At 36.7% G+C, this 27,884-nt stretch overlaps 2 protein-coding genes across 2 annotated transcripts; both read right to left on the bottom strand.

Moving 5' to 3' along the window:
* Positions 1-991: 991 nt before the first annotated feature.
* Positions 992-23,364, bottom strand: kcnc4 (potassium voltage-gated channel, Shaw-related subfamily, member 4). Its single transcript, XM_079638208.1, has 4 exons — positions 22,457-23,364; positions 6,610-7,543; positions 4,944-5,138; positions 992-1,934 (listed from the first exon to the last, which is right to left on the bottom strand). Exons 1-4 carry the CDS (start codon positions 23,072-23,074, stop codon positions 1,867-1,869), a joined length of 1,815 nt encoding a protein of 604 aa, XP_079494334.1. The 5' UTR covers positions 23,075-23,364; the 3' UTR covers positions 992-1,866.
* A 1,131-nt stretch (positions 23,365-24,495) lies between these two features.
* hspa1b (heat shock protein family A (Hsp70) member 1B) lies at positions 24,496-27,423 on the bottom strand. Its single transcript, XM_079638015.1, has 2 exons — positions 27,198-27,423; positions 24,496-26,736 (listed from the first exon to the last, which is right to left on the bottom strand). The coding sequence occupies exon 2, from the start codon at positions 26,708-26,710 to the stop codon at positions 24,794-24,796; it is 1,917 nt and encodes a 638-aa protein (XP_079494141.1). The 5' UTR covers positions 26,711-26,736; positions 27,198-27,423; the 3' UTR covers positions 24,496-24,793.
* Between the last annotated feature and the right edge of the window lie 461 nt (positions 27,424-27,884).

Here is a 27,884-nt window from a genome sequence, read left to right as displayed (position 1 = left end):
TGAACTGTTTTTTCTTTAGACATAAAACATTGTACATGTGTATCCAAAAGTTACAGTGCTGTACCATATCATCTATTGGTGTACTGTATTAGCCTGTTTTAGCATGTTACGTCATCCCTGAAACACACAAACAAACTCACGGTTACTGGCTAAAGGCAGATACTGTTGGACTGTATAACTACCGGTAGACAGTGAATGCACCTTCTTGATAGATAGTGATACTCTGCTACATACAGCAGTACTGATATTTACATGACGCCCTTTTTGGCTCTAAATAACATTTTTCACTTGAACTGTTGTTACGAAACATAAGGCAACTATGGCAGACAACAAATCAGAAAAAAAGTGTCGCACAAAAAAGTTTTTTTTTGTCTGTGTGCGAACATGATTGACATCTCAACAATATAAGCCTTTCGTAACAACAAAGTATACTACTGTTTTTTGTATCATTATTATTATTATTAAAATTGATATAATTAGTAGTATTACAAGACAGTAGGCACAACTTGGACAGGTTATACAGTGTGTACTCGCAAAAGAAGGTTAGATTACAGTGAACTATAACATAGCAGAACAAAGTTTTCAGATTTTGGTCCCATCCCAACCAGCGATGTTATTGATGATTTCAAATGTAAGACTTCATGTAATTTGTATTACAGAAACCGATGGTTGGAAAACCATTCAGCTGCTACTGTGTTCTTTAATAAATCTGCTTTCTTATTTATTTTCTTTATAAGAAACTGCCTTCGAAATAAAATAAGTTTGGAAAACTGCTCTTGAAGATCCTTGTTTGAGGGTTATTTGTACAGTGATTAATGTGTCATTACAGTTGTGTTAGTTGGCCTGTGATCTCTGGAAGATACTGTACAGACATAGGGTGGTTTCTACTTTTGTCCAAATAAAGACAAGCTGAGAATTTGTATCCTGAGGGGAGAAATGTTTTATAGATATTGATGTATATTACTGGTCAAATTTTGTTTGTTTGTTTTTTGAAAGAAATGTCTATTTTTATTCAGCAAATATTCATTAAATTGATCAAAAGGGACAGTAAAGACTTTTACATAGTTACAATTAAAACATATTTCAAATAAATGCTGTTCTTTTGGAACTTTCTGTTCATCAAAGAATCCTGAAAAAAGAATTACAGTTTTCATAAAATCTTTATGCAGCACAATTGTGATAATAACATTGATAAGAATATTAAATGTTTCTTGAGCGGCAAATCAGCATATCAGAATGATTTCTGAAGGCTCATGTGACACTGATGACTGGAGTAATGATGCTGAAAATTCAGCTTTGCCATACAGGAATACATTTCATTTTAAAATACATTAAAATATAAAACTGTTACGTTAAATTGTAATAATATATCACAATATTAGTGTTTTTACAGTTTTTTAATCAAATAAATGCTGCCTTGGGTGAGCATAAGTGTCTCATAAGTTTCAGTCTGAATTTGCACTTTTAGATAGATAATCTTGAAAGGAAAGAAATGTTTGTCCTTTTAAAAAGTCTCTAAAAATACTAATAAAGTTATTTTGTAAACTTTCAGCATTAAACTAGCACTTACAATTATCCAATTTTAATGGGATCTCAAGCAACATTGATCATCATTAATAGTTTAAAGAGTTACTTCGGGTAAGATTTTTATGTGCCCTAAATATAAGTACATTAAAGATAGATTTTGACCAAAAGTACTCTATCATGCTAATACATGCCTGGCAGCTTGAAAACGGACAGATGATGATGATCCACATTTTACCAGTCTACAGGGGTATCGCACCCTTGACTGAGATAGATGATGCATGACTAATGAGAAGATGAATGATTGAGCATCTCAGAAGAGTCCTATCAGGACAAAGCCCCTCAGGTCAGGAAGGTGACTTCTGCTTGAGTGTAGTTTGCTGGGGATGTGAGAGTGTCTTTACAGGTCTCTGAAACAAAGACACAAAGAGAGAAAACAGTTTAAACAAACTTACCATGCTAATACGTGTGGCAGGGTCAAAAATGAACCAGCAAAACTATTAACGCAAGAGAGATGAAAGGGAATTAGGCCATGTACACATTGCAGCTAAATTCAGTCAACATGCTTTATATTGAACATAAAACTGCCCACTTTAATAATGAAATAAATTTGATTGCTTTATATAATATAATATATATCTATATACATCACTTCATGACTCTAGCAACAAGCTAAAGTATCAAGGAATCCAAATGTACTTTTAGTAACAGAGAATTATGCATATGAAGAACCAATCATATTAGAAAAAATTATGAAATGAATCTTGTCACCTTTGTCATGCACTTATTCTATATAAACTGGCTGCTCTTCTCTTTTTGTTGGGGGATTCTCTCTGAAATTGGTCTGAGATTCTCCCGGCCGTGATTAAAGCATATTCAAAGGCATTGTCTGGAGTCTGTCTGGTTACTGCTGCGAAGCAGGTCAATGGAGAACTAGATACCTTATTACCGAGTGATAGTGTTCAGGTGTCGAAGTGGAGATGCCTAGTAGAGTATAAATTTGTAGGTGTTGAAGTGGAGACGTCCCATTTAGCTTAAGTAAGGCGGTATGGGGAATTTCTACCACAAGGTGAAAATTGTCCCAGAAATTCAATAGCAGGGGGGAAATATTTCCTCTTAATAAAGTTAATATCTGAGACTGACTGTAAAGTAATGGTGTGATTTATATCATTGAATCAAGCAAGACTTTAGACAACAGCACAGCAGATGTTTTTATATAAGACTGTTCATTTAGAAAAAGATTTCTGCCTATTAAAAAAAAGAAGACTTCTGGGATTCAGAAGCTTTGCAGTGAACTCAGAGACTCTGGGGAAGCTGTGGGGTTTGCCCATGTTGCTAATGGAAACCTATTAGCATCAATTAAGTTGAGCTACCTTTCGGGACCAGAAGCAGATCCATAACTCACATCAGGACCGCTGTAGATGATGCCTTTCACTGGTGGATGACAGGCTTTCAACATAATTACTTACAAATCAAGAAAGAAGTCAGCTTGAAAAAGACTGCTGCATGAGGGAAGACAGTAGGCAGGGAGACTCTGGGCCCTATCCTACACCCAGCGCAATGCAGCTGCATTGCTAGCAAGTGTTTTTTTGCTCGTTTCAGTCCGACATAGTAATAATTTTCACGACCTGCACCACATAGTTTAAATAGCAAATGCATTTGCGCCCATTTGTGCGCCCATGGGCGTGCTGGTCTGAAAACGAGGTGTGTTCAGGCGCGTTAGGTCATGTACTAGCATTTAAAGGGAATGGGAGATGAGACTCTGATTGGTTTAACGCACGTAAATCCCAAAACACACCCATTACTCATTAAGAGAATAGGGACAATCCTTTTAGACCATGCGCATGGCATGCCGACAATTTTTCCCGTCGTTAAACTAGCAAAAGTGGATTTGGACACGCCCGAAGTGAACTTGGGCCCTGCGCTTTAGACCATGCGCTTAGATCATTAAGATAGGGCCCTCTGTCTTTACTGCAAATAAACATGCTTTTGTGGGTGTGTTTATTTTTCAGAAAACAATCTAAATATGCTATGTATTTAGCAAAATTGGCTTGACTTGTTTTCAGTTTTCATATGTTTCACACAACAAATCAAATAAACAGAACAAATGCCATGAGTTTCTGGCCTGTAGATCATTCATACATATTTATTTTTAACATCAGCGATGACATTTCCAAGGATGGAGCATCTTTGCTATGTCTGGTGAGGGAATTACTGCATGTAATCACTGTTCATTTTCTGACAGGACCACAGCTGCTGTACGTCGCTCTGCCCCTCATTGATTCACAGAGTGCATCTGTCTCCACATCAGCAAGGAAAATTGCATGCTTTTCAACCAAACTAGAAATCAACCATCTCCGAATGTCTGAACGGCTTAGACGACCTCTGTTTGAATCTTCCAAGAATGGAGGGAAAAGGAAATCAAAACAAGCAAGCATGCTAACTGGTGGGATTAATATTCATATTTCCTTTTATTGCCTCTTGAAATGAAAATCTACGTTCATGCTACATCAACTAGTCATAGATGAGATCACATGACTATATTTAATTATGCATTATTAATTTATGGAAATATTCATTCATTTACCCATTAAGTGAACCCAAATGTACACTCAGGCTCAAAACGCAGTAATGAGGGCATACTAGAAAAACAACTAGATGAAAACTGTAGCAATTCACAGTTGCAAGAAATACTGCAATCCCAAGTTTTTCCGGTGTAATGTTCTGTTATGGATTTCAGATGATTTTTCCCACCTTTTCAGCAACAGGCGCTAATAAGCTCCTGTTTTACATCAGCAGACGGAGCTTCAAGGATGTAAAAGGTGGAATGTTTGCTCAAGCAGCTCGTGATCAAGCGATTATCTCCAGAAATAGACTGCCGGCAACCTGTCAGAGCTTTGGGGAATTTGGGGGCCGAGGTGCAAGTCAGTCAGGCTGAGATGAAGTCTGACTTGACAGCAGCCATTAATGAAGGATGTCGGGTTTGTCGAATGGTTTGTCCATCATGATGCTCTCCTTGTTTTGTGTGATGTTATCATCCTATTTCTCTCAGTTTTGAAATGTCAGTTACAGAATATCTGCACTTATTTTATGGCAATCTATAATACTTTATTCTGATCAATAATGGCAATTTGGGGTTAAAATTTTTTTTTATAATGACCTTTAAACTGCACAGCTGAACAATTTCCTGGATATCATTGCAAGTTTCATGTCCCTCATTGCACTCTGCAGGCTCTTGCTTGTAATCAAATAATTTTTACTCAAAATAATGTCATACCTATTTATGTATTATTAGTCCATTTTAACAAGACTTTTTACTCTTTTATATTTTGACACTGAAAATGGGTTGAAGCATAATTTATCCGTGCCATTTCTCCTAAAGGATAGGACTAACTCCATAGCCAGCAGTTCCCCTTTACCTGTGTGGATGGTGGGTTCAGCTCCGCAAGAAAAGTCTCCAGAATTCAGCAGGAAGCAAGTTGCCTCTTTCATGGTCTTGTCTCTGTTGCGTGAACATCGGAGGGTCCACCTCTCGCTGGGAGAGAGCGGTTGGGTCAGACTGCAGCCCTCCTCTTCTGAAAGAGTAACGTTGGCATCGCCATTCTGCTTTGAATCTGACAATGGGATAAAAAATACAAAAACATGCATGTCAGTTTTCATGACAGTGTTGCCCATCAAGAGAGAACAGATTTCAATATTTGCGGTCAATATAATGTTAATTATAAGAATTAGCATAAACTGCACAAAATTGTGTTAGATTTATGCTTACATTGAGAAAAATGTTTCCCATTGGAATAAGAAAATTAATTAAAGATATAATTTTTTAAGTCTTAATATAAATGGTATTTCTTTAATATATCTTGTTTTGAGGATGTTTTAATCATTTCTATATGATCCATGTTAATATATTTAATGTAATTACTGCAAAAATGTCCTGTATAATGTTCTGTTAAGGATTTTGGGGTTACGCTTTGCTTCGCCAAAACAATTGATTTAATCACTTAAAACAAATCTGATTTGATGATTTTGTGTTACTATTTAGTATTTTGAAAGAAATGGCTTTATATTCTTGGAGACTTTAGACTCATTGGGTCTCATTCATGAAACACGAGCAGAACGAATTCTTGTGTAAATCGTGTGTAAAGTGGTTCTGGCGTAAATTTTCGGATTCATTAAAATGTTCGTATTTTCCAAATGTTAGTTGGTACGAAAGAAATCTACACCTGCTCCCAGCCACGCGTAAATAGTGCGTTTAACATCCGAACGTTTTGCTCATTAATAAGGCTGCATTTTAATTCACCTTAATCGGGTTCATATTTACACAGCATTTTGAAAAAAATATTATATATAGTAATTACATATGTTTTTTCTTTTTACTTTTATCATGAGAGCCAGTAATAGCATCTGCAAACGGAACACTTTAATCAAATAATTAATTGCTTTCAATAGGGCTGGGCTATATTTTTTCGAAGTGAACTAATTAGTTTTTTTTGCAGTCGAGCTTCATGTCGAACCATTTTCTTTTCACTTCTGAGACTGTTCGATTAACAGATGAAACTCCAATAACTGCATCTGTAATATGCTGCCAAGCTTCCTTTTTTTAGGACCTGATACGCCTATGTACGCTTGAAAATAAAATGTGGCGTTTTGAATGAACTTCTGATAATAAAATGTCAATTTCTGCATCTGAGAAATTGTTCTTTTTCGTCTCCAAATCGTCTCCATTCGCTTTTGAGAAGACATGTTGAAATCCTTCGTTTGGTGTCATAATATGATGCCCATATATAGTTGTCAGTGGGATTTAATGGGCGGGATTTATGGTAATTGAGAATGAGCGTGCACACGCGTCCCATTTACGACTGATTGGAATTCATTAACACACACACACATTTCACTATCACATCTGACGTTTACGAAGTATTTGTGAATCAGGAGAAGAGTTTTCGGGAAGGTCTCTTTACGCGCAAATCACTCACATATTTACTCGTATATTTACGAATGTTTCATGAATGAGACCCATTGTACCATATAGTTCTATACATCCTCTCAGACATCACAATTGTCATGAAAATCCTGATGTTCTACCTGAGCGGTTTCTTCCGATGTTCTCCTCGGCGGCGAGGGGGCATGTGTCACTCTGTGTGCTGTTCCTTGGCGAGTTGCTTTCAGACTTCCCAAATGAGGCAGAGTCTATCACCATATCTGGGTTTGGGTTGTGCTTCTTCTTCTTCTTGGGCAGCTTCTGCTTGGCCATAGCCAGTGAGTAGTACATCCCAAAATTGTTAACGATAACGGGCACTGGCATGGCGATGGTAAGCACTCCCGCTAATGCGCATAACGCACCGACCATCATGCCCAGCCACGTCTTAGGGTACATGTCCCCATAACCTAGTGTCGTCATGGTGACCACAGCCCACCAGAAGCTAATGGGAATGTTCTTGAAATGAGTGTGTTTGCTGCCACTAGGGTCTTGGGGATCTGCACCGATACGTTCGGCGTAGTAGATCATGGTGGCGAAGATGAGCACCCCGAGAGCAAGAAAGATGATGAGAAGGCAAAACTCATTGACACTCGCCCGCAAGGTGTGGCCAAGAACCCTGAGACCCACAAAATGTCGCGTGAGCTTAAAGATCCGTAGGATGCGCACGAAACGGACCACGCGCAGAAATCCCAGGACATCCTTGGCAGCTTTAGATGTGAGCCAACTCAAACTCATCTCCAGATAGAAGGGCAGGATGGCTACAAAGTCAATGATGTTTAGCGTGTTCTTGATGAAGAGAAGCTTGTTCGGGCAACATATGATGCGGACCAGGAACTCAAAGGTAAACCAAACCACGCAGATTCCCTCCACCAGCATGAGCACTGGTTTGGTCTCCATCTCCAGCTTGAAGGTCCCGGTGGTGTTTCCGGCTGAACCTAATTCAGTGCGATTAACAAGCTCATTAAAGGCCTCATGGGTCTCCAGGCAGAAGTTAGTGATGGACACCAGGATGAAAAAGAGGGAGACAAAGGCAATTATCTGAAACAGACAAATGTAGATGTAAGCAAATTAGACTAGGAATAAATCACAACTCAATAAACAAGTTTTTAAATGCATTTGATTGGACGTAGGGGTGGACGATCAGACGATTTTATATCGTGATCAATCTTAAAGACGCCCACAATTTACTTTTCAAGCGAATCATAGAGATTGAGATATTTTATGTCCTTGTAATAATGTTAAAATACAGCTTTGACTGCCTACTGGATGGCTTGTGTCAAATTATATCATGTGTCTCTATCAAGTGTCTTTCAGGCATGGTGACGCAAATCAGTCAAATTATGTAATGCGAGTCTACTGTGGTACATGCTTTATTTTAAAAAGAGTTATTAAAAGCGCATTAAACTGAGAAAGAGACTGATCCCCACGTGCTCTCTGTGAGCGCACACTACGAGGAGCAGAACACAGACAAGCAAAGTATACCTGGGATTTCAGGAGCACAAATGGTAAATGGTCAAATATACACAAAAATATGTCAAAATGTCCAGTCAGTTATGTCTTAAGTGAATGAACAGTCGGGAAAGAAATTGGATGCATGTCATTATATTAGATCCATGCATTCGTTCTAAATAACTGCTGCTGTCTGTGTCATTAATATTAAGCAAAAGACAAAGACAAAATCACTCACTGCTCTTGACAGTCAATGTTAATTCGTAAAGTGAAGACTATGCAGTGTTTTAAAGTTTAACTTAGGGTTTAATGACTATTTTGACAACAGATTGTTTAGTGCAATACTGTTTTTTTATTTTTTTATTGTGCAAATAGATAAATCCACAGGCTTGTTCCAGTCTGGATATTCTCGATACATCTCAAAATTGGAAGATCGTGATTCAGATCGTGGATCGTGACTGTTTGTTATAAGATCGTGATATTACATTTTGGGAAGATCGCACACACCTAATTGGACCATAATGTTTTAATAAACATTCAGAATATGTTTACATTTTCTATTGATCGTTGCGTTTCATTACTAAAAATTAAACATTTTATTTATAGTTTATAGTTTGCTATAACCCACTGTAAAGTTGAATTCTGAGAAAATCAACGGAAAGATCAAATTAACTTTTTTTAAATGAATAGCTAGCAAACACGCATATGCTGATGTTTGGGGATAGTAAGAGACTATCACTGCTCTTGCATTTGCAGCATATAGTTTTAGCATTCATTGGCCTATCCTCGACCTAACCATAGGCTCTCTTCAGCATAATGGTACCCCTCAAAACTAACATAACAGAAACCCTTTTAAATCCCAAAATAACAGAACATTAAACACAAATAGACATGTCCCTATATTACTGTAACCTTGAACAAAAACAGAGTTTATAACAGTACACTTAATAGTACACTTAAAAACGAAAATTATGGCATCATTTACTCACCCTCAAGTTGTTTCAAACTTGTATGAATTTTCTTCTTCTGCTGAACACAAAAGAGGGAAAAGTAGGGAAAAAATACTATGGAAGTCAATGGGGTACATCAACTGTACATTAACAATCTTTTGTTCAGCAGAAGAAAGAAATGTATACAAGTTTGAAACAACTTGTGGGTGAGTAAATGATGACAGAGTTTTAATTATTAAGTGAACTATTCCTTTCAATTTAAAATGTTCTCTTCTTACAGTCAAAACCTGCTGATTATTCACATAACTTCTTTCCATTAAGTGCAATGCACTTTCAGTTGTATATGGAATTGTTACTGTTTTATTTAGTAAATTTTAAAAAAAATTTTATCACATATTTAGTTGTTTAATACATTACCAAGCTTCATATTATTAGAAGAATTGAAAACACTTTTTGCAGCACTTGCCAGAAACTCTCTCACATCTCCCAGGCCACCACCCTTATTTGTTGAGCCATATTAGCCTGCTTCCTTATTAACATACAGTATTATCTCAACCAATGGAGGCCATTTCTTTTTCCTTCATTAGCAAGAAACAATTAAATTAGCCCAAATTAAGCTCCAAATTATCTCTAACAATGATGCCGTGCAGAGTTTAATGAAAATCATCAAATTAAATTATTTGAAATCAACAGCAGATGAATATGTGGACTGAGTGGCAGTTGTTATTTTTTGAAGAAACTAAAAGAAAAAGAATATATTTGAAGATGTGAAGAAAGGATGGAGCAGCAAAGCAAGTGGAGGGGGGCGGGGGGGGGGGGGCGGGTTTGGGGTTGGGTAACCATGACAACCATGTCACACCAGCACCACACAGTTGAAGACTTGTTGTCAAGCTGAAGGAGATACAAGCCCATAGGCGACACAAGAGCAATGTAATACATTTTATTTATGTTTGCACATCCTCACAGGAGTAATAAACAAATGAAGACATGTTTAACCATTTTAAAAATTCCTTGATCTATTACAGCAGGCTGCCTGTTCAAGATTTGGCGGGCTTAATAAACTATGACAGAGCTTTAAGATCAGGAGTCTTCAGTTTTTTTAGGTCAAGGACCTCTTGGTGAATTAGACATGCATATTGTAGTAATATGCATTTTAAGTCTAGCCTATACGCTGAAGGTGATTTCACCAAGTACAACATGTTCCTGGATCGACATCTTTGTTGATCCTGGAACAACATTACAATCAACAAGTTTACAGTTTATGTCAAGTTTAGGCTTACAACAAGGGTTAGGTGCTTCTACATCAGTGTTATTCACCTATCATTTCCCTCTGACTTGTAGGGTTATACAATTTACGGACAGGAATGTTGTTCCAGGATCAACAAAATATGTTGATCCAATAACATGTCGTAGGCTACTTGGCAAAATCACGATGACCACCGAGATTTATTTAAAGTTGGCATAAAATTCATCCTATATATTTTCTAAATGCATGTTATTGGTATTTATTGTGATTGTGAACCAATCATCTGTAAAAAAAAATATATAATAATTATAGGCTAATAATAATTCTTCTTAATAGTCATAACTTGATCTTCCAATGAAATCTCTTCAGTGATGTATGTATGCTGGACACTAATCACTTAATCCGCATAAACTCCCATTTCCTACAATCGACTACAAGCTTGAATTAAACAAAATCTCCCTCTATTCAATCATCAACTGATGGATTAAACCAAGTTCCTGCCCTACATTTTCTTTCTTTTCCATTAACACAATTCACTTATACATCACTATATGGAGGTAAATATCTATTGCTACTTTCATTTTATCATGACTTTAACACAATATCCATTTATTAACATATATATTTATATTAACTGAGCTATAGTTAAGCTTTGGTTGAAGAAATTATTTTCTTTCTTTTTTTTTGCTGCCATTGTCCTTTTTTACACAAAAAAAATAGTTTCAATAGTTAAAATCCAGATCAAACAACAATTGCCGGACACCCTGTAGCTCCAACTATTGAAGACCTCTGGCTTTGACTTCACACAAAACAAGCTTCTCTGTATTTGTTTTTGAGAAGGTGAACCATCAATTCTCTGTTGAGAAGGTGAACATATTGACCCTGTAAGTGTATGACAAGCAGATGTGTTTGTGCAAAGGACAGCGGTGGTCCCGTGACTAGGATGGACCCAGCTCAGATCCCATTTAGAGCACTTCCTGTTGTTGTACGGATCAAAATGAGAAAACTTCCTTTACTCTTATAGCATATCTGTGCATGCACTTTTCCCTTGTTAGATAACATTAGAATTATGCAAAGACAACAATACTTGGCTGTGGCAAAATTTCGGCAAAATCATAATTTCATTGCTGCCTTCTGGCACATTTCGCAATACTTTCAACGTGAAATTTCCAGTAAGTGTTCAGTTTTATAAAATAGATGAATCTAAATCTGGCAAGGTTTTGTTACATTGTTGTATTTATTGCTGCAGTGTGGAAATGAAATGTCTGTTGATTGATACTAAAAGGTTAATGTTTTTTATAATTTTAAAATAACATAACACCATCACTAATCCCTACCCTAAACCTAACCCATATTGTTAACATCAGGAAATGTGAGCTAAAAATGCATTGGCTGAAGCACAATTCCATTTTGGCTTGCTTATAAAAATCTTTAAGCTCTTTTATCGTTAGGCTTCACTTGTTTCACAGGACTCTGACGCTCAGTATTACAGTATCACTGTACTAGGTGAGCTACAGAGCAAGTTTACTATGTTAGAAAAGCCTTATGGAGCTGGTTATGTGAGGAAAAATATCAACATGTATAAATCACACACTATGGTGAAAGTGTTTTGAGGTAATAACGCAAGGAACCACGAGAAAATAAGTCTTTATGAAAATGTAGGTACAGTAGAGACACGGTTTTCCAATAAGTCTTCTTACACAATGCACTTGTGCAAATATAGAGAACCAAAGATGAAGTATGACAGTTGTCTGTTCCAGCAGCCCTTTCATTTCACTCCTGATAAAAGTGCTTTATTGAGTACTTTAATCAACTTTAATCAATTGCAAGTTGTCACAAAAAGTGTAGGATTGACTGATGTTGACCATTAAAATGGATTCTGTTAATATTGAAGGTAAAATTGATTGTAAAATCAGTTATAGTAACAATAGAGCAATATTTGAATTATATATATTGTAATAGAGAAGAGATGTTGTACTTTTACTTTAGTATAAAGATATTTTGTTTCTAAAGTCGCGTGTAGAATTTTTTAAAAGGACATTTCTACCCCAACGAATCTGCAGAATTCTCTGACTAGCACCTTAACTCATACTGGCTCTTCATGCCTATAATTTTGTGCTTAACATAAAAGCAGACACCATATTTTCAGTAATGTGTGAGGCGTTGTTTCGTAGAAAGGGACTCTAAGCTAAATATATTTGTGTTCTAATGAGGAAATGGGAAAATAATTTAGTCGAGCTGCTCTCGCACCCCACAGAGAGCTATTGTTACAACATTAGCAAAACCTTGCAGAGTGCTGAACACAAACAGTTTAAGTGGAGTTGTAAATTGCTGGACAGATGGGTCATTGTGCACGTTTATCCAGCACTATATCACATGACAGAACACATATTATAAATACATACTATTGCAACAGTTCGTTGAGATTAACTCATTAAACAAAAGCTAATATCATGTATCCAGTGCAACTGTTTTGTATGCTGACACCATTTTTTCCAATACGAAATATATATATATATATATATATATAGAAATACATGAAGATCTGAGAGTATGAAAATATGAGCTATCTTGTATCTGAGCACTAACAGTATAAAGTGTAGACTTTATTGGTTGCTACTGCTAAAAATATATTAACAGGAAGGCCAGATGGCTGTTAACTTATAGTATTCATTATAAATAAACAATGATTGTTATGTGAGTTCATTTAGATGTAATAATTACTATTTTTGAAGAGTGATTCATTGAAATCAATCTGGCAGCATTAACACTACTTTTACTATAACTGCTACTCAAATCTAACAGTACATCACAAAAAAAATGTTGAATAGGTGATGGCTGCAAATGTACTTGCTTTGTACTGATGCATCCTTTTACAAACACATCTGCACATCCAGATGTTTCTGATTTAGGAGATTATCTATGACAAGAAAATATATACTGTTTGTGATCAGAGAGACTTTTAAAAAGCCTATTATGCTCACAAATACTTCAATTATTTGAAAAAAAGAATACAGTAAAAAAAAACTATATTGTGAATTATTACAGTCTAAAATAAATTACTTTTGATCAATTTAACGCATCCTTGCCTAATAAAATAAAACATCTTACTGACCCCAAGCTTTTGAACGGTGTATATGTGAGTGAGAGAGAGAGAGAGTGGTAAAGAGAGAGAGAACGTGTTGCTTGTGTCTGTGAGTGTCCACTTAGATAGTCTCCCATACCAGCTGTTCACTACAGCAGCCTCCAGCTCTTTTTTTTTTTAGTCACACCTCACAAAGACTTTTACCCATAGTGCAGCTGTCACATTCCAGTCCACCTGTATGAGCAAACCCTATTGTTTCACAATTAGGTTTCCATGGAAAATAATTCAAGCCTGCCATAACTGTTAAACAAGTAAAAAACAATGTCAGTAAAAGGAGGAAGACTCAAAATATATAAAATAAAGGATACATTTAAACTCTCTGGCATTCAAGTCCTCAGGGGAGGTCCTTAAACACAGAGAATAGTTAGCTTAGGAGGACTGGATAAACAAATATGTTACCTATCCATCACTTTAATAACATCTTTTACAAAAATATAACACCCTAAATTGTCATCCTGTAGCTCAAACAGTATTGCACAGTGCTAGCAACTTCAAGGTCAAGGATTTGATTCTTAAAGAATGCATTAATGAATACAATGCTTGAATGCAATGTAGGTTGCTTTAGATAAAAGCATCTACCAAATGGATAAAACTGTAAATGTAATTGTGCTGTTTGGTGAACATGGCCATGAATGTACTATACTATATGCTAGGGTTTCATGTTATTGTTTTGTGTTTGAATTTTTAAATGAAAAACATTAGTGGACATTATTAATTGAATCTTCTCCGCTGCCATAGGTCTCATATCTCAGTGATACTTTCACATATTCAAGCTTGCCATATCATGATAGGTCACATGACATGTGAGAACAATGATGTTTGACATTGACAAACAGATTTTGAGTGCAAGATTTGAGAGCTTAACACAAGTAAGGTATTATTCAAAGCAAAGATTCAATATGTCAAGTGAACCATGACTTTGACAGCCAAAAAGGTTCTCCTTCCATGCTTTATATTGTTCCTAAGCTGCAGACTGCAGGGAACTAAAGCAATTACATACACCAGGGATGAATTAAGTCACTATTATTTTGTCTGTCATATAACTCTGGGTCCAGTGCCAAAAGCCCATAAGCTGTTGTGCCAAGCATTTCTCCAGAGAATCTGTCTTTTCCCTGCATGAACAACAGTGTTTGTGCATTTGATACATTTCTCTGCAATGGCTTTTGTGTGTGAATGCTCATTTCTGAGAGTAACAGCATTTAAAAAAAACAAAGTCAAGGCACACTGTCACTGCAGTAACATGTCAGGGCAAAATGCGCTTGGGTCAGGGTCAGATAAACTGCGGAAACCCAAGAATAAAAAGGGTGAATCATTTAAATTGTGAATCAAGCTTGGCCTCCTTGACCTTGTGCTTGTATTTCTTCAGTGTATAAAAGTATGTCACTGTGCATATGATAATTGTGAAAACAATTCTGCTACAAAGAGCAATCATTTATTTATTCCCTCAATGGTCTATGATTTTAGTTTTTCTATATAGACTATATTTTTACTTAATGTTACATATTAAATCAAAATATAAATCGTCAAAAAGTCAGCATGCAATCAAACTTTTCAAAAGTTTGGGGTCGGTAAGATTTTTGCATTTGACTGCATTTGATCAAAATTACAGTAAAAACAGTAATACTATAAAACTTTATTACAAATGTAATTTATTCCTGTGCTGTGGAATATGCTGATTAGGAAACATGTCTTAATACTATTAATGTTGAAAACAGTTGTGCTGCTTAATATTTCAGGATTTATTCTACTATTATGATTCTACAATCTTACATTTGGGTGCAATTTAGCATGAACATACACTGCATACCTTTTTGTAATAATTGTGTACCAATACAAACTGAATAGGCTTTTTGAAAATTACAGGGTACATATCTATGCATATATCATTTTTTATTTATTTTTTGGATAGCAAAAGTGCAGATGTTTAAGTTTGGGCTTACACCAAGGCAAGTGAAGCTAAAACTTAGAAAAGCTTAAAATACTGAGAACTGTATCTTGCTCCAAGTAGTTACAGGATAAGTGGTGCTAGTATAATAAATAAAGGTTTCTGAGTCAGTGATATAAGATTGTGTCTAAGAAGCACCACTACATGAAAAAAAGAGTATCTTTCCCCAATATTTAAGCAAAAGTTGCACTACTAGTTTTAGTTTTCAGTGCACTTTTGTTTAAAAAGATTACTTTATAAATGCAGATATGTACCATGTAATTTTTAAAAAGCCACAGTGTGTACTGATTCACCACAATATAAGTACCCCTTAGTTCTATAAGTATAAATCATTTTCTTATTCTCCTGGTTGTTACACCTTTATTCACCAAACTTTCCATATTGTTTCCTTACACTTACATGCCAGTATAGTATTTATAGTATAATTACCGAAAGTTAAGCTGTGAAATCGCTTTAATTACGCAGTACTTTCCGGGCTGTAATCTAAAGCGTTACCGAAAATTTTCATCAAAAATTTAATATTTTGCTCTGCTAATACAATGACTCATTTTAAATGATTTTCTCAAACACAATCAGTCTTAACATTACAAAACACCACTGCAGTGAACGTGTCATTGCAACAAGCTGTGAGTATAGGTCTGTGAGCAAGTCTAGCCTGTGAAGGATATCTAGATTTTGGTTTATCTAAATGCCAAATGGTTTACCATACTTCTAAACAGACAAAGCCAACCTGGTCATACTCTGTAGCAAAGAACTATGAAACTGCTAGAGACACAAGTCTGTTATTTACACTTGTCATTGTGTTAATATAAGGCTCATACCGGGGACCTCTGCTCGCTGCATGCCTGGACCAGCTTGTGCAGGTATCAATTCTGTGAGCATTTTATTAGAAAGAGACGTACATCAATGGACGTGCACTCAAGTCTTCTGGTTAAATGTTCATATAATCTGTTCATACTTAGCCTCTCTTATGACTTGATTTAACACAGAGTTTACATGATTTTGAGATTACATATAGTTATAATAAACAGGGCGTTCTTTAAATCCATTCTCTTGCCAAAAACTTTTCAGAGTGTAAGCAACTGCCTCGTCCTGCCTGTAAAAAGCTAAAAAAGTCGTGTTTAGATCAATGACAACAACAAACTATTTGTGAATCTGGCAGGCAGCAGGCAGTCAGTATCTAACAATAAACAAGATCATATTTTATATGGGTTTTAGTCTTTGTTGATTGCATTAAAGAAAATAGATCAGAATAGCTAAAAAAAAGTAATAGCAGTACAAAAATCAACAGGTTATAAATGATTTCCTCTCTATTGTTTAATTTGTTGAAAATCATTAACAAAATAATTTGTAACAATACAATTTGTAATAAGAAACTATTTTAGGCCGTATGACCAGTATGACCTATTTTAGGCCGTATGAGAGAGAGAGAGAGAGAGAGAGAGAGAGAGAGAGAGAGAGAGAGAGAGAGAGAGAGAGAGAGAGAGAGAGAGATGTAAAATCGATCAAATAACAACAGTATAACTGTCAGTTTGAGAAGCAAGAGCTTCATTTGCATGTACATTTCTCAAATTCAGTGGCGTGTGAAAATGTCAGAATCAAGAGCAATTCAATCATATCTAGTCTGTTATGCTATTCAAAATAAAACAGTTATTGCAATGATTCACATTTTGTTAGAGGCAATTGTTTACACCTGTAAATGTAGATCTTCAACAGCACATGGCATGAATATTTTTGCAGTTACATATTTTAGAGTATTCTTAACATTAGACAAAAAAAACATTTAAACCTCAAGAATAATACACTTCAGGATTTGCTATTCAATTAAATCAGATAATTGTTTTAGGGTCTCAATACTTTTGCAAATCCATGTTTAACTTCATTAGGGCTGAGCAATATATAAAATATCCACCTCTTCATGATGATTTTGTTAGCGATATAAAATTTAAGGTACACTATGTAACTTTTTTTGTTCAAAATTAACAAAATTTCAATTTCAAAAACTCAATACATCATAAATCCTTCTTCAAAAACGAGTTTATTTATAATATTTTAGATCTGACGGGATGGTTTTCACAGGAAATTGCGTACATTCGTCACTCGCCTGTGCAAGTCTCATCATATCCATAAATAGAGAAAAGTTGCTCCGGTTCCTTTGACTCGTGTTTGGTGTGAAAGTGGCATAGGTTTGTTGTCACAACAAGTGAGAAAGATTGATATGGAGCGCGCTAAATCTTGAACATCCGGGAAATCACCCATTTTAAAAACACCTGCTGGCAAAAAAGAACGTTTCCGATGAATCGATTAAGTGAATGATTCAATGACTCACTGATAAAAGCGGTTACTTGTTTTGTTTCTGAATTCATTTGTGTGTTAAAACAAATGGGTTGAATAAGTGATTCAAAGACTCCCTCATTAAGACTCCTTTCCACCTACTGGCACAATGATGCAATGCACAGAAAGAGTCACTAAAAAACAAAACCCTTATCTGAATCTAACACAGATCTAGCTCATACTTAAGAAAAACGAAGGTTCAAAATGCACTACATCAGCACATCTTTGTTTCCTGCATTAGACTAAACTTGGAAGTCTCACAGCACTTCCATATTGTTGTCCTATTGTTAGTTTAATTGCTTCTATTGCTCTCCTCATTTGTAAGTCTCTTTGGATATCGCATATTTGCTAATGAGTGGAGAGACCATTATCTTTCACAGAGATTTCCCTACAGGTCTTTCAAAAGTAAAGATAAGCTATTGTCCACACATGCCACCGGGAAATACGTGCATGTCTTCGATTGAGCCTAGAGAGATTGTTTTAAAGTCATTTTTATGGGTGATTAAACATCAGGCTATATTGTTCATATATTTGGGATCTCTGATATCTCATGAAGATCAAACCCATAATTTCTCCACCAGAGCCCCTTTAAAACGCAGGAGCAGTTCTGAAGGCTTTTTATAAGCACACAACCATTCAAAATCATGCTAGCAGAATGCCAAGCACAGCACACATCCAGACAGTGTCTGCCCTCGGTCAATTACTCGGTGACTGATTAATTACCATGACGGTGAGAATGTAATGCTGTAATTATGAGGTACAGTTTACACATCACACACACACCTAAACCTAGGTGACGTAGTTACATGTTCTAGTAATAACAATAAATTATTCATAATTACAAGAAAATAACCCTAAACCAAACCCTAACTATATATAGTAAGATATTTACATTTACATTAATCATTTAGCAAACGCTTTTATCCAAAGTGACTTACAAATGAGGAGAGCATTAGAAGCAATTAAACTAACAATAGGACAACAATATGCAAGTGCTTTGACCCTTCCCAGTTTATTCTAACGCAGTATATGTATAATTCATATTACTCAGTACTTATTTGAGTAAGGACAATTAAGGACAATGCTACTATGTAACCTTAAAATAAAGTGTAACCCAAAAGAATATATTTTGAAGAATGTTGGTAACGAAACAGTTTTGGTTCCCATTGACTTCCATCCTATGGGGTCACCACCGTGATTATAATATAAGACTCCTGGATCAACATTCTGTCAACATCCCTGTCTGAAAATGTAGTCCTTACTCTATCCCTATCTCCACCCCTAAATCTAACCCTACTATAATTTCTTCATAAAATCAGAGGGAAATGATAGGTGGATAACACTGATGTAGAAGCACCTAACCCTGGTTGTAAGCCTTAACTTGATATAAACTGTAAAAGTGTCCCTCAAATCTGATTGGTCAATTGGAATGTTGTTCAAGGCACACAGAAAAAATGTAGATACAGGAAGATGTTGTACTTGGTGAAATCATGTTCACCCATATTGGATGGATAAAAAAGTAAAATGGAAGTCAATGGGAACTGAAACTGTTTGGTTACTGACATTCTTCAAAATATCTTATTTTTATGTGCAGCAGAAGAAGACAATTCAAGTAGACTTATAAGACTACAATTGGGTCAAATTATTATTTGAATAGGGTAAGAATATACACTTAAGTAAATTTATCTTAAAGGTTTTGACATTTTTACTGAGAGACAAGATACTGTAAAAAAATGCTTGCAGTGTTTCTATCTCTTTCCATTTCTCCTCTGCCGTTTGGATCCAGTGATTAATGAAAGCCCTCATAGATAGATTTTCCTCTTTTCTAACTGTATTAGCTGGCCTGGGTAGCTGTCAGTATGGTAACATGAGCCCTGCAGCCCATATTACTCTCAAGGTAGAGATAATTGAGAGAGCCAAGAGCAGCAGGGTCCAAGAAACCCAACCATTTGCTCCTTGTCATATCTGGGTGATTGGAAAATAATGATGTCTTGTTTGCTCTGAAAAGTTTGTTCTTTAGAAAGTGTATCTGTTCTGTTTCACCTCTTTCTTCCCTATTACTGGTTTTCTTAGAGGCGTGATCAGCATCTAGTCTGCCAGGCCTGTATGCTGGATATCATCTAAATTAATTAGGAAAAAACAAACAGCTAGCTTAATAGTGATGAAGTGATGGACCTGCAAGGCAATGGCTCAGCTGTGTAGATGTTAACAACCAAAGCAGCTCAGCTGTGACAAACACACTGCATATCAATGACATCTGATGTCTGTTTTGTAGCCTAAAGAGAAGAGACACATTGTATGAGAGCATTGGTATTTTATTTATTTTTAGTGACCTTTTGTGCCAAACAACTAAAAAAAAATCCTAACTTTTAAATTTCTCTAAGGGGAAAATTTATTTCCCGGTCAAAATAAAGGAGCCATAAGCCACACACACACTGACGAAGGCATGTAAAGCAGCAACGCGTAGGTGGATCTGTCACCAATTTTAATGTTTAAGCCATCAATGAAATAAAGGCTTTTTTACTTTTTTTTACTTATTTCGAGTGCCTTGGAGTTCCTAAGTTCTTAAAGGAGCCATAAGGTCCAGGATTCAATGATGTAACAGAGATTTAGTCCTACAATAAAAAGCTTTCACATTACTGATTTAATTACACTTTGAATTTTGCTTAAAAAAATTCAGATATCAAATATATGAGTGGCTATAAAATGCACAAAATAGGTGTGATAGCAAATTCCTCAGGGTTTGCCGTCTGTAAGAAATTAATACTTCAATTTTATCGTTTTTATAGTTACAAACAATTTCTATTTCAAATGAATGCTAATCTATAGAACTTTCTATTCATCAAAGAATACTGAAAAAAATATATCATGGAACCGTTTTCAACATTGATCATAAAAAATCTCACGAGCACCCAATCAGCATATTAGAATGATTTCTGAAGGATCATGTGACACTGAAGACTGCAGTAATGGCTGAAAAGAGCGGCTTTGCCATAACAGAAATAAATTACATTTTTACATATATTACAAATAGAAAAGAGCTGCTTTAAATTGTAATAGGCTATTTCACAATATTACTGTTTTTACTGTAATTTTGGTAAAATTAAGGTGAGCACTTTTTCATTATACACAAATAAATCAAACCAACCAGGCCCAGCTGAAGAACTGTGAGTGGTGATAGACTTTATTCTACGAGTGAGAGGAGAAACGTTGGTAACACTTTATTTTAGTGTCATTGTTACATGTTACATGTAGTTACCATAGCAATAACTATAAATAATGCATAATTACATGCAACTAAACCAAACCCTAATCCTAACCCTATAGTAAGTGCATGTAGTTGCTTAATATTACTCAGTACTTAAATGTATGATTACATTGTAACAAAGACGCCTTAAAATAAAGTGTAACCGAAACATTTTATTCTAATCATGGGTAATACCTGCGAGTCGATCCTTTTTATCATCTCATCATCATTTGATGGACTTAAAACGGACATATAGACATTTTAAAAGCATTTTAAAGGGACTGTGTCCATGCTATCTTACTTTCTCCTATTTTAGTTTGTCGTTTACACACACTGACTGAATCTTGACTAAAAATTAAGCCTCAAAATCTAAAGATCACTCCTCTGACACAGCCCTCAATACGGATTCTCTATCTGGAGCTGGTTTAAGGTAATTTATCTGCTATAAATAACCAACCTATCAATAAAGCAGACAAATAGACAAATCTGAATGTTGCACAACTTTTGATAAGTGGGCATATGGCACCAATTAAACATAAATAATTTTGACTGTAGCATCATAGAAATGTCTCCAAATGACATTCATCCATCACAGCAAGAGAGGATTTCACACATCTGACATCAGCATGTGACACATTAACACTAGAGCAGGTGGCATCTGGGTGAGTGCATGTTTGCAACAGTGTGAGACAGGTGCCGTTCAATAGACAGTTGCTGCTGATTGTGTTTCCACACAATTCCACACAAACGGTACCACAGAGTAAAGATGATCTGTGATCATGACATTTATGACATCAAAACTAATTTACAGATTGAAACTAAAGCCTGAAAACTCTAATGGCCATAATGCAACAACACCTGTTGGCATGCACCACCTGTTAGATGTGCATAACTGACACTAAATACTGCATGATGCAAGTCTATTTTTGTCAATCATTTTAAAATGGTTTCTAATTTAGATGGACATATTGTGATCGGGTTATGGCTCATTCCATGAACATGGTACACTTTGCTGTCCCACAACCTTTTTTAAAAGCATTAGCGACAATAATCTCACAGGTTGGAAAAACTCATGGATATGTTTACTATTATCTAAAATAAAACTAATATCATGAAAAGAAGACAATTTTTAACATAAGAAATGTCTGAATCCCCCCCCTTAAAATGTGCTTTTGGACTGTTCCGCCTGTCCCACCCTGCAATTGTATCCAACAATTAAAATCATACAATCAAGTCATGTTTTCTACAGTTGGTGCTGTTGTCTGTTGAACTGATATTCAATTCATTGCCATTTAAAACTATTTTAATGACGAATTACTTTCAATTATCAAATATGTGATATTTAGAGTTGTGACATTTTCCCCTCGTTACAACAAAAATGTAACATACTTTAACATTCTGACACCCTAGAAATAACACAGTAATTTGGTCATTTCCTTGAAATAAAGGTTTACAAACAACCAAAAGTTTTCAAAGGAACTTCACATATGCTGTAGGCTATGTGGCCTACGAAATAAAACAGTTCACGTGATTATAAGGATCACCTCCTTGACTATTTGTTAAAGAAGAAGAAAAAACATGTTCAAAGGCCTTATTTTACCCCCTATTCTTGTATTGTGAATTCTAATCTCTTACCCGGGCTGCACGCGAAGAATATGGATCTTCAAAGAGCGCCCATATTTTTGGTTGCCAAACTTCACAGCATCCCCTGGAGCGGTCAGGGCTGTCCTCAATGCCGAAGCGTCTGGGCAAGTCCTGGTCGTCCTCCGCTTCCTCCGGGTCTGGCGGCTCGAATATATCAAGCGCCTCTTCTGCGTCCCTGTGCTGGCGGTAGGTCATCCAGCAACAGGGCTCCACGTCCGTCTCATCGATGCCCCAAAATGCCAACTCCTCCTCGAACAGAGGGCCGCACACATCCGCTGGGCAGTGAAGCTTGCCAGTCCTGTAGTAGTTCAGCACATAGGCGAATATGCCCGGGTGTCGATCAAAAAACAATTCGCTGGAGGTGGGCGTCTGCCCCATGTCTGCCTCCGGGTTCACCTGGTTGTCCGTGTCGGCGAGCCAGGCGAGTCTCGTGCCCGGTATGGTCCTAAGGGTGCTCCTGTAGGTTTCGTGGCGCGTGCCGCCGACGTTGATTATGATTTTGTCCGAGTCTTCGCCTCTGGCCATCTCTTCCTTCAGACATGATTTGGAAGGAGGTTTATTGCCCGACTTGCGCCCGCGGTACGACGAAACACACACCGAGCTGATCATAGATTTCGATGGAGAGGCTTTAACCTAGTAACTCTCTTGGCTTTCAAAACCTGCGCAGCTGTCGTCAGTTCTAAAAGTCGAACAACTGTAGAGAGTTTCCGCCGTCACCATGACCATCAGAGACGCGAACAACCACCTGTTAACGGAGAAACTCTCAGTCTATGGGAGGATGCTTGCGTGGATCCTCATTCATGGGCACTTTGACACTATAGTAAACACCAAAACATGAGCAAACCGTCCGCGTATCACGACCGAATTAAGCGCGCGTGCTCAGGCATTTCTTATCACATAAAGAAAATCAGAGTAGCCTAGTTCAATTAAAAGTCAGACAACTCTAAAAATGCCCTCCAATTTCATCTCTTTCAAAACTCTCGTCACCTCGTCGTTGAATTAGTAAATCCCATCCTGCGAGCGCATTATTCCTTAATCACAACAATTAATTTACAATAAAATCTTGCCAAATAACGTCTGCGATGTTAACTTTGATTGTACATCACAGAAGAAGGCCAAATCATCTGTTGCCGAAGGATGAGACTGTATCATCAGTTTGTTGGAAAAGATCTGTTGCATCTTTGTGACAGTCAGACGACACAGCCCATGGGAGGATGATGATGATGATGATGCTCCAGCGTTTCAGTAACCCTTACAGCGCTGCATTACGTGGGATTTTAAGCTCTATTTGATAAATATAGAGAAAAGATTCAGTTTACTTTCACGCAATATGATGACGTATTTCTGCATTAATTAACATTTTAATTTGCTTTTAAGTAGGCTATATTTAGGCTATAACGCTGTACTTTATTACATCTGTGTGTTATTGTCTGCCAAATGCATAAATGTACATTCTGGCATTAAATTGTGCAAAAAAACAACAATTGCTGCATGGGAGTCAGGGTTTGACTGTAAATTTGACATTTCTATAATCTGACTGCCGTATAGGCTAATAAGGCTCTCTATATTTTTGTCCTCTTTTAGAAATTCGTGAAAACTCAGTTTATTTATTTATTTTTTGCTGTTGAAGAAGCAAATGGGAAATATATAGGCTAGTCTAATCTAAAAATATATATTTTATTGTGGTTTATTATAGTTCCCTCTGCTAGTTTTTAAGATGTGCAAAGGGTCCATACCTTGTTGTTTTAGACAGAGAGAACTGGGGCAATTGCATTTGAAATACATTCATTAATTATTAATATTCATATATAGATTAAAATGAAAATTATAGAAAATATAAATAATAAATAAGGTATTTGACTTTTTAGGTTTTAGGTCAAGTGGATCCAGGTCTTCTGTTGGGTGTATGGATGAGTTGCAGTCTGTGTTACAACGTCATCTAGTGTACAAACTGAAGTAGAGCAGATTTAACATCATACATTTTCTACCTAGCCCTTTGATAGAAAAAAAATACTGGTTTCATTAGTTTTCATGGTATAAATTTGCATTTATTTTTTATTCTTACAAATAATAAATACGTTATATCATAAAACATTCCATAATAATTTATTCCATTTCATTAATTCACTTATTAGCTGACACAGCTGAAGGACAATTTGTCTTACAACATTTAAATTCAAGCACATTTGACAAAAAAAGATACCGGTATAAAAGTAATGTAGCTCATATATAGGCCTATATATATCAGGAAATATAAAGTGATGCCACCATATCTTTTTTAACATGAAAGTAATATTGCACAATATAATAAGGCACATTTTCCTTTCTTTAATCCACCTCTTCAATGGTGGGGCCCTGTGATTCAGACTGGGCTTGGAATCCACAGCCACCTGCGGGGGGAACTCCTCCTCGATGCAGCCGAGTGATGACTGGACTACACACACTTTCCAGTTCCTTTTGATGGTGCTCATACTCTTCCTTTTCAGCCAACTGATTGTTCTCCAACCAAGTGATAACCTCCTTACACTTATTAATGACATTCTTCTTCTCTTCCTCACTAATCTTTCCTTTCAGGTTTTCGTCCTCAACGCTGTTCTTCATGTTGAAGGCATAAGACTCCAGAGCGTTCTTCGCTGCAATCTTCTCTCTCTGCACCTCATCCTCGGCTTTGTACTTTTCAGCATCCTCCACCATTCGCTCGATCTCCTCTTTGCCCAGTCTACCTTTGTCATTGGTAATGGTGATTTTGTTCTCTTTTCCTGTGCTCTTGTCAACAGCAGATACGTTCAGGATGCCATTGGCATCTATGTCAAAGGTCACCTCGATTTGGGGTACGCCTCGTGGCGCCGGGGGGATCCCTGTGAGCTCAAATTTGCCGAGCAAGTTGTTATCTTTGGTCATGGCCCTCTCGCCTTCAAACACCTGGATCAGGACGCCTGGCTGGTTATCAGAATACGTGGAGAAGATCTGCATCTGCTTGGTGGGGATGGTGGTGTTGCGTTTGATCAGAGAAGTCATGACTCCACCTGCGGTCTCAATACCCAGGGACAGAGGAGCCACATCCAGAAGCAACAAGTCTTGAACGTTTTCCGAGGTGTCGCCCATTAGGATGGCGGCCTGCACCGCTGCTCCATATGCCACCGCCTCGTCTGGGTTGATGCTCTTGTTGAGATCCCTGCCATTGAACAAGTCCTGCAAAAGCTTCTGGATCTTGGGGATCCTCGTGGAGCCGCCGACCAGAACAATATCGTGAATCTGAGACTTGTCCATTTTGGCATCTCTTAAAGCCTTCTCAACTGGATCCAGAGTGCCTCTGAAGAGCTCAGAGTTAAGCTCTTCAAAGCGAGCCCTTGTGATGGAACTATAGAAATCGATGCCTTCAAACAGGGAATCAATCTCGATGCTAGCCTGAGTGCTAGATGAGAGGGTTCTTTTAGCTCTTTCACAGGCCGTGCGAAGCCTTCTCACTGCTCTCTTATTCTGACTGATGTCCTTCTTGTGCTTCCTCTTAAACTCTTCAACAAAGTGCTTTACCATCCGATTGTCGAAGTCCTCCCCACCCAGGTGAGTGTCCCCTGCTGTGGCTTTCACTTCGAAGATCCCATCCTCAATCGTCAGGATTGAGACATCAAAGGTGCCTCCACCCAAGTCGAAGATCAGGACATTCCTCTCTCCTCTCCTGCCCTTGTCCAGCCCATAGGCAATGGCAGCCGCTGTAGGCTCATTGATAATTCTCAGCACGTTCAAACCGGCGATCACCCCCGCATCTTTGGTTGCTTGCCTCTGCGAATCATTAAAGTATGCTGGCACCGTGATGACAGCATTATTGACTCTCTGACCCAGGAAGGCCTCGGCGATCTCTCTCATTTTGACTAGGACCATGGATGAGATTTCTTCAGGGTAGAATGTCTTGGTCTCTCCTTTGTACTCAACTTGAACTTTTGGTTTGTCGCCTTCGCTGATGACGTTGAAGGGCCAAAGCTTCATGTCTGACTGGACCACTGGGTCATTAAACTTTCTACCAATCAGCCGTTTGGCATCAAATATTGTGTTGTTGGGGTTCATGGCGACCTGGTTCTTGGCAGCATCTCCCATGAGTCTTTCTGTGTCTGTGAAGGCAACATAGCTTGGAGTGGTTCTGTTTCCTTGATCATTAGCAATGACTTCCACCTTGCCATGCTGGAACACTCCCACACAGGAGTAAGTGGTTCCCAGATCAATGCCAATGGACAAACCTTTAGACATCTTGATTATTTATTATGAAATATCACCTGCAATACAAAAAGGTAACAAGTTATTTTTATATTAAATAATAATAATAATAGTTATTAGTATTAATATCGGTATAATTAATGTTCAATATAAATATTTAAATTAGTAATTTATTTTTTTAAATATAGTAACATATATTTATATACAAATATATTAAAGACTTTCAACTCATGTTAGACCAATTAAACAATTACAAAAATAAATAATCAAAATATTCAACTTAAGAAATGTTACATTAATATATCTATAGCCTATATTAATATACAATTAAAAATATATATATTTAAAAGTAAATATAGGCTAACTTAAAAAAAGAGAGAAATTAGAAATGACTTTAATAATCCAAAAGAATCTACTTAAGGAAAAGTTTACAATAATATTTTAATGTAGGCAATGGCATATATTAATAACATACATAAACTTCAAAGTAAACGTAACTCAGAGAGAGAGAGTCACTTACAGGTCGTGCGAGTTTGTTCTAGCGCTTCAGAGAGCGGACTCTTCTGCTCAGCTTTGCTGCAGTTGCTCGAGTTGTCTTTTCTTGACTGCCTCGACCTGAGTGACACTTCGCGCTTTATACCTCCCATGCTCCTTCTAGAAATACCAGACTTCTCTTGACTCTGGTGGTTAGAGGCTGAAGAGTCCCGAAGTTTCCAGGCGCGCACTGATGATCTCGTACACAGAAATAGCGTAAGCTGGTAGGACCGTATAGTATAGCTGCTGCAACAGGTGGGTGGGGCTAGACAATGTGTCCAACAAGATTTATATATATATAGCCTATATATATCGCAACGCTTTAAACAACATTTTACACAATGACACAATAATGACCAAATTTAATTTAAAGTTATACAATTATATATATATATATATATATATATATATATAGATGTATATATTATATAATATATATATATAATTGCATAACTTTGTGTTTTATTTCAAATGCTATTAAATTTGGTCATTATTGTGTCATTGTGTAAAATGTTGTTTAAAGCGTTGTGGTTACTGTTAATTCAGCGGTCAGACTTAATTTTCAGCCCTTGTCAGTATGGACCAAATGTTGTCGTTTGTGACTACTGCATATGGATTCAAACATATGTCATAAAGCTTTAGGGGCGGATTAACCCTTTAAAGTGGCTCAATA

This window comes from Phoxinus phoxinus, assembly GCF_949152265.1.
Source record: "Phoxinus phoxinus genome assembly, chromosome: 15".
Lineage (NCBI taxonomy): Eukaryota > Metazoa > Chordata > Actinopteri > Cypriniformes > Leuciscidae > Phoxinus > Phoxinus phoxinus.
This window is presented reverse-complemented; position numbering and strand designations above follow the sequence as displayed.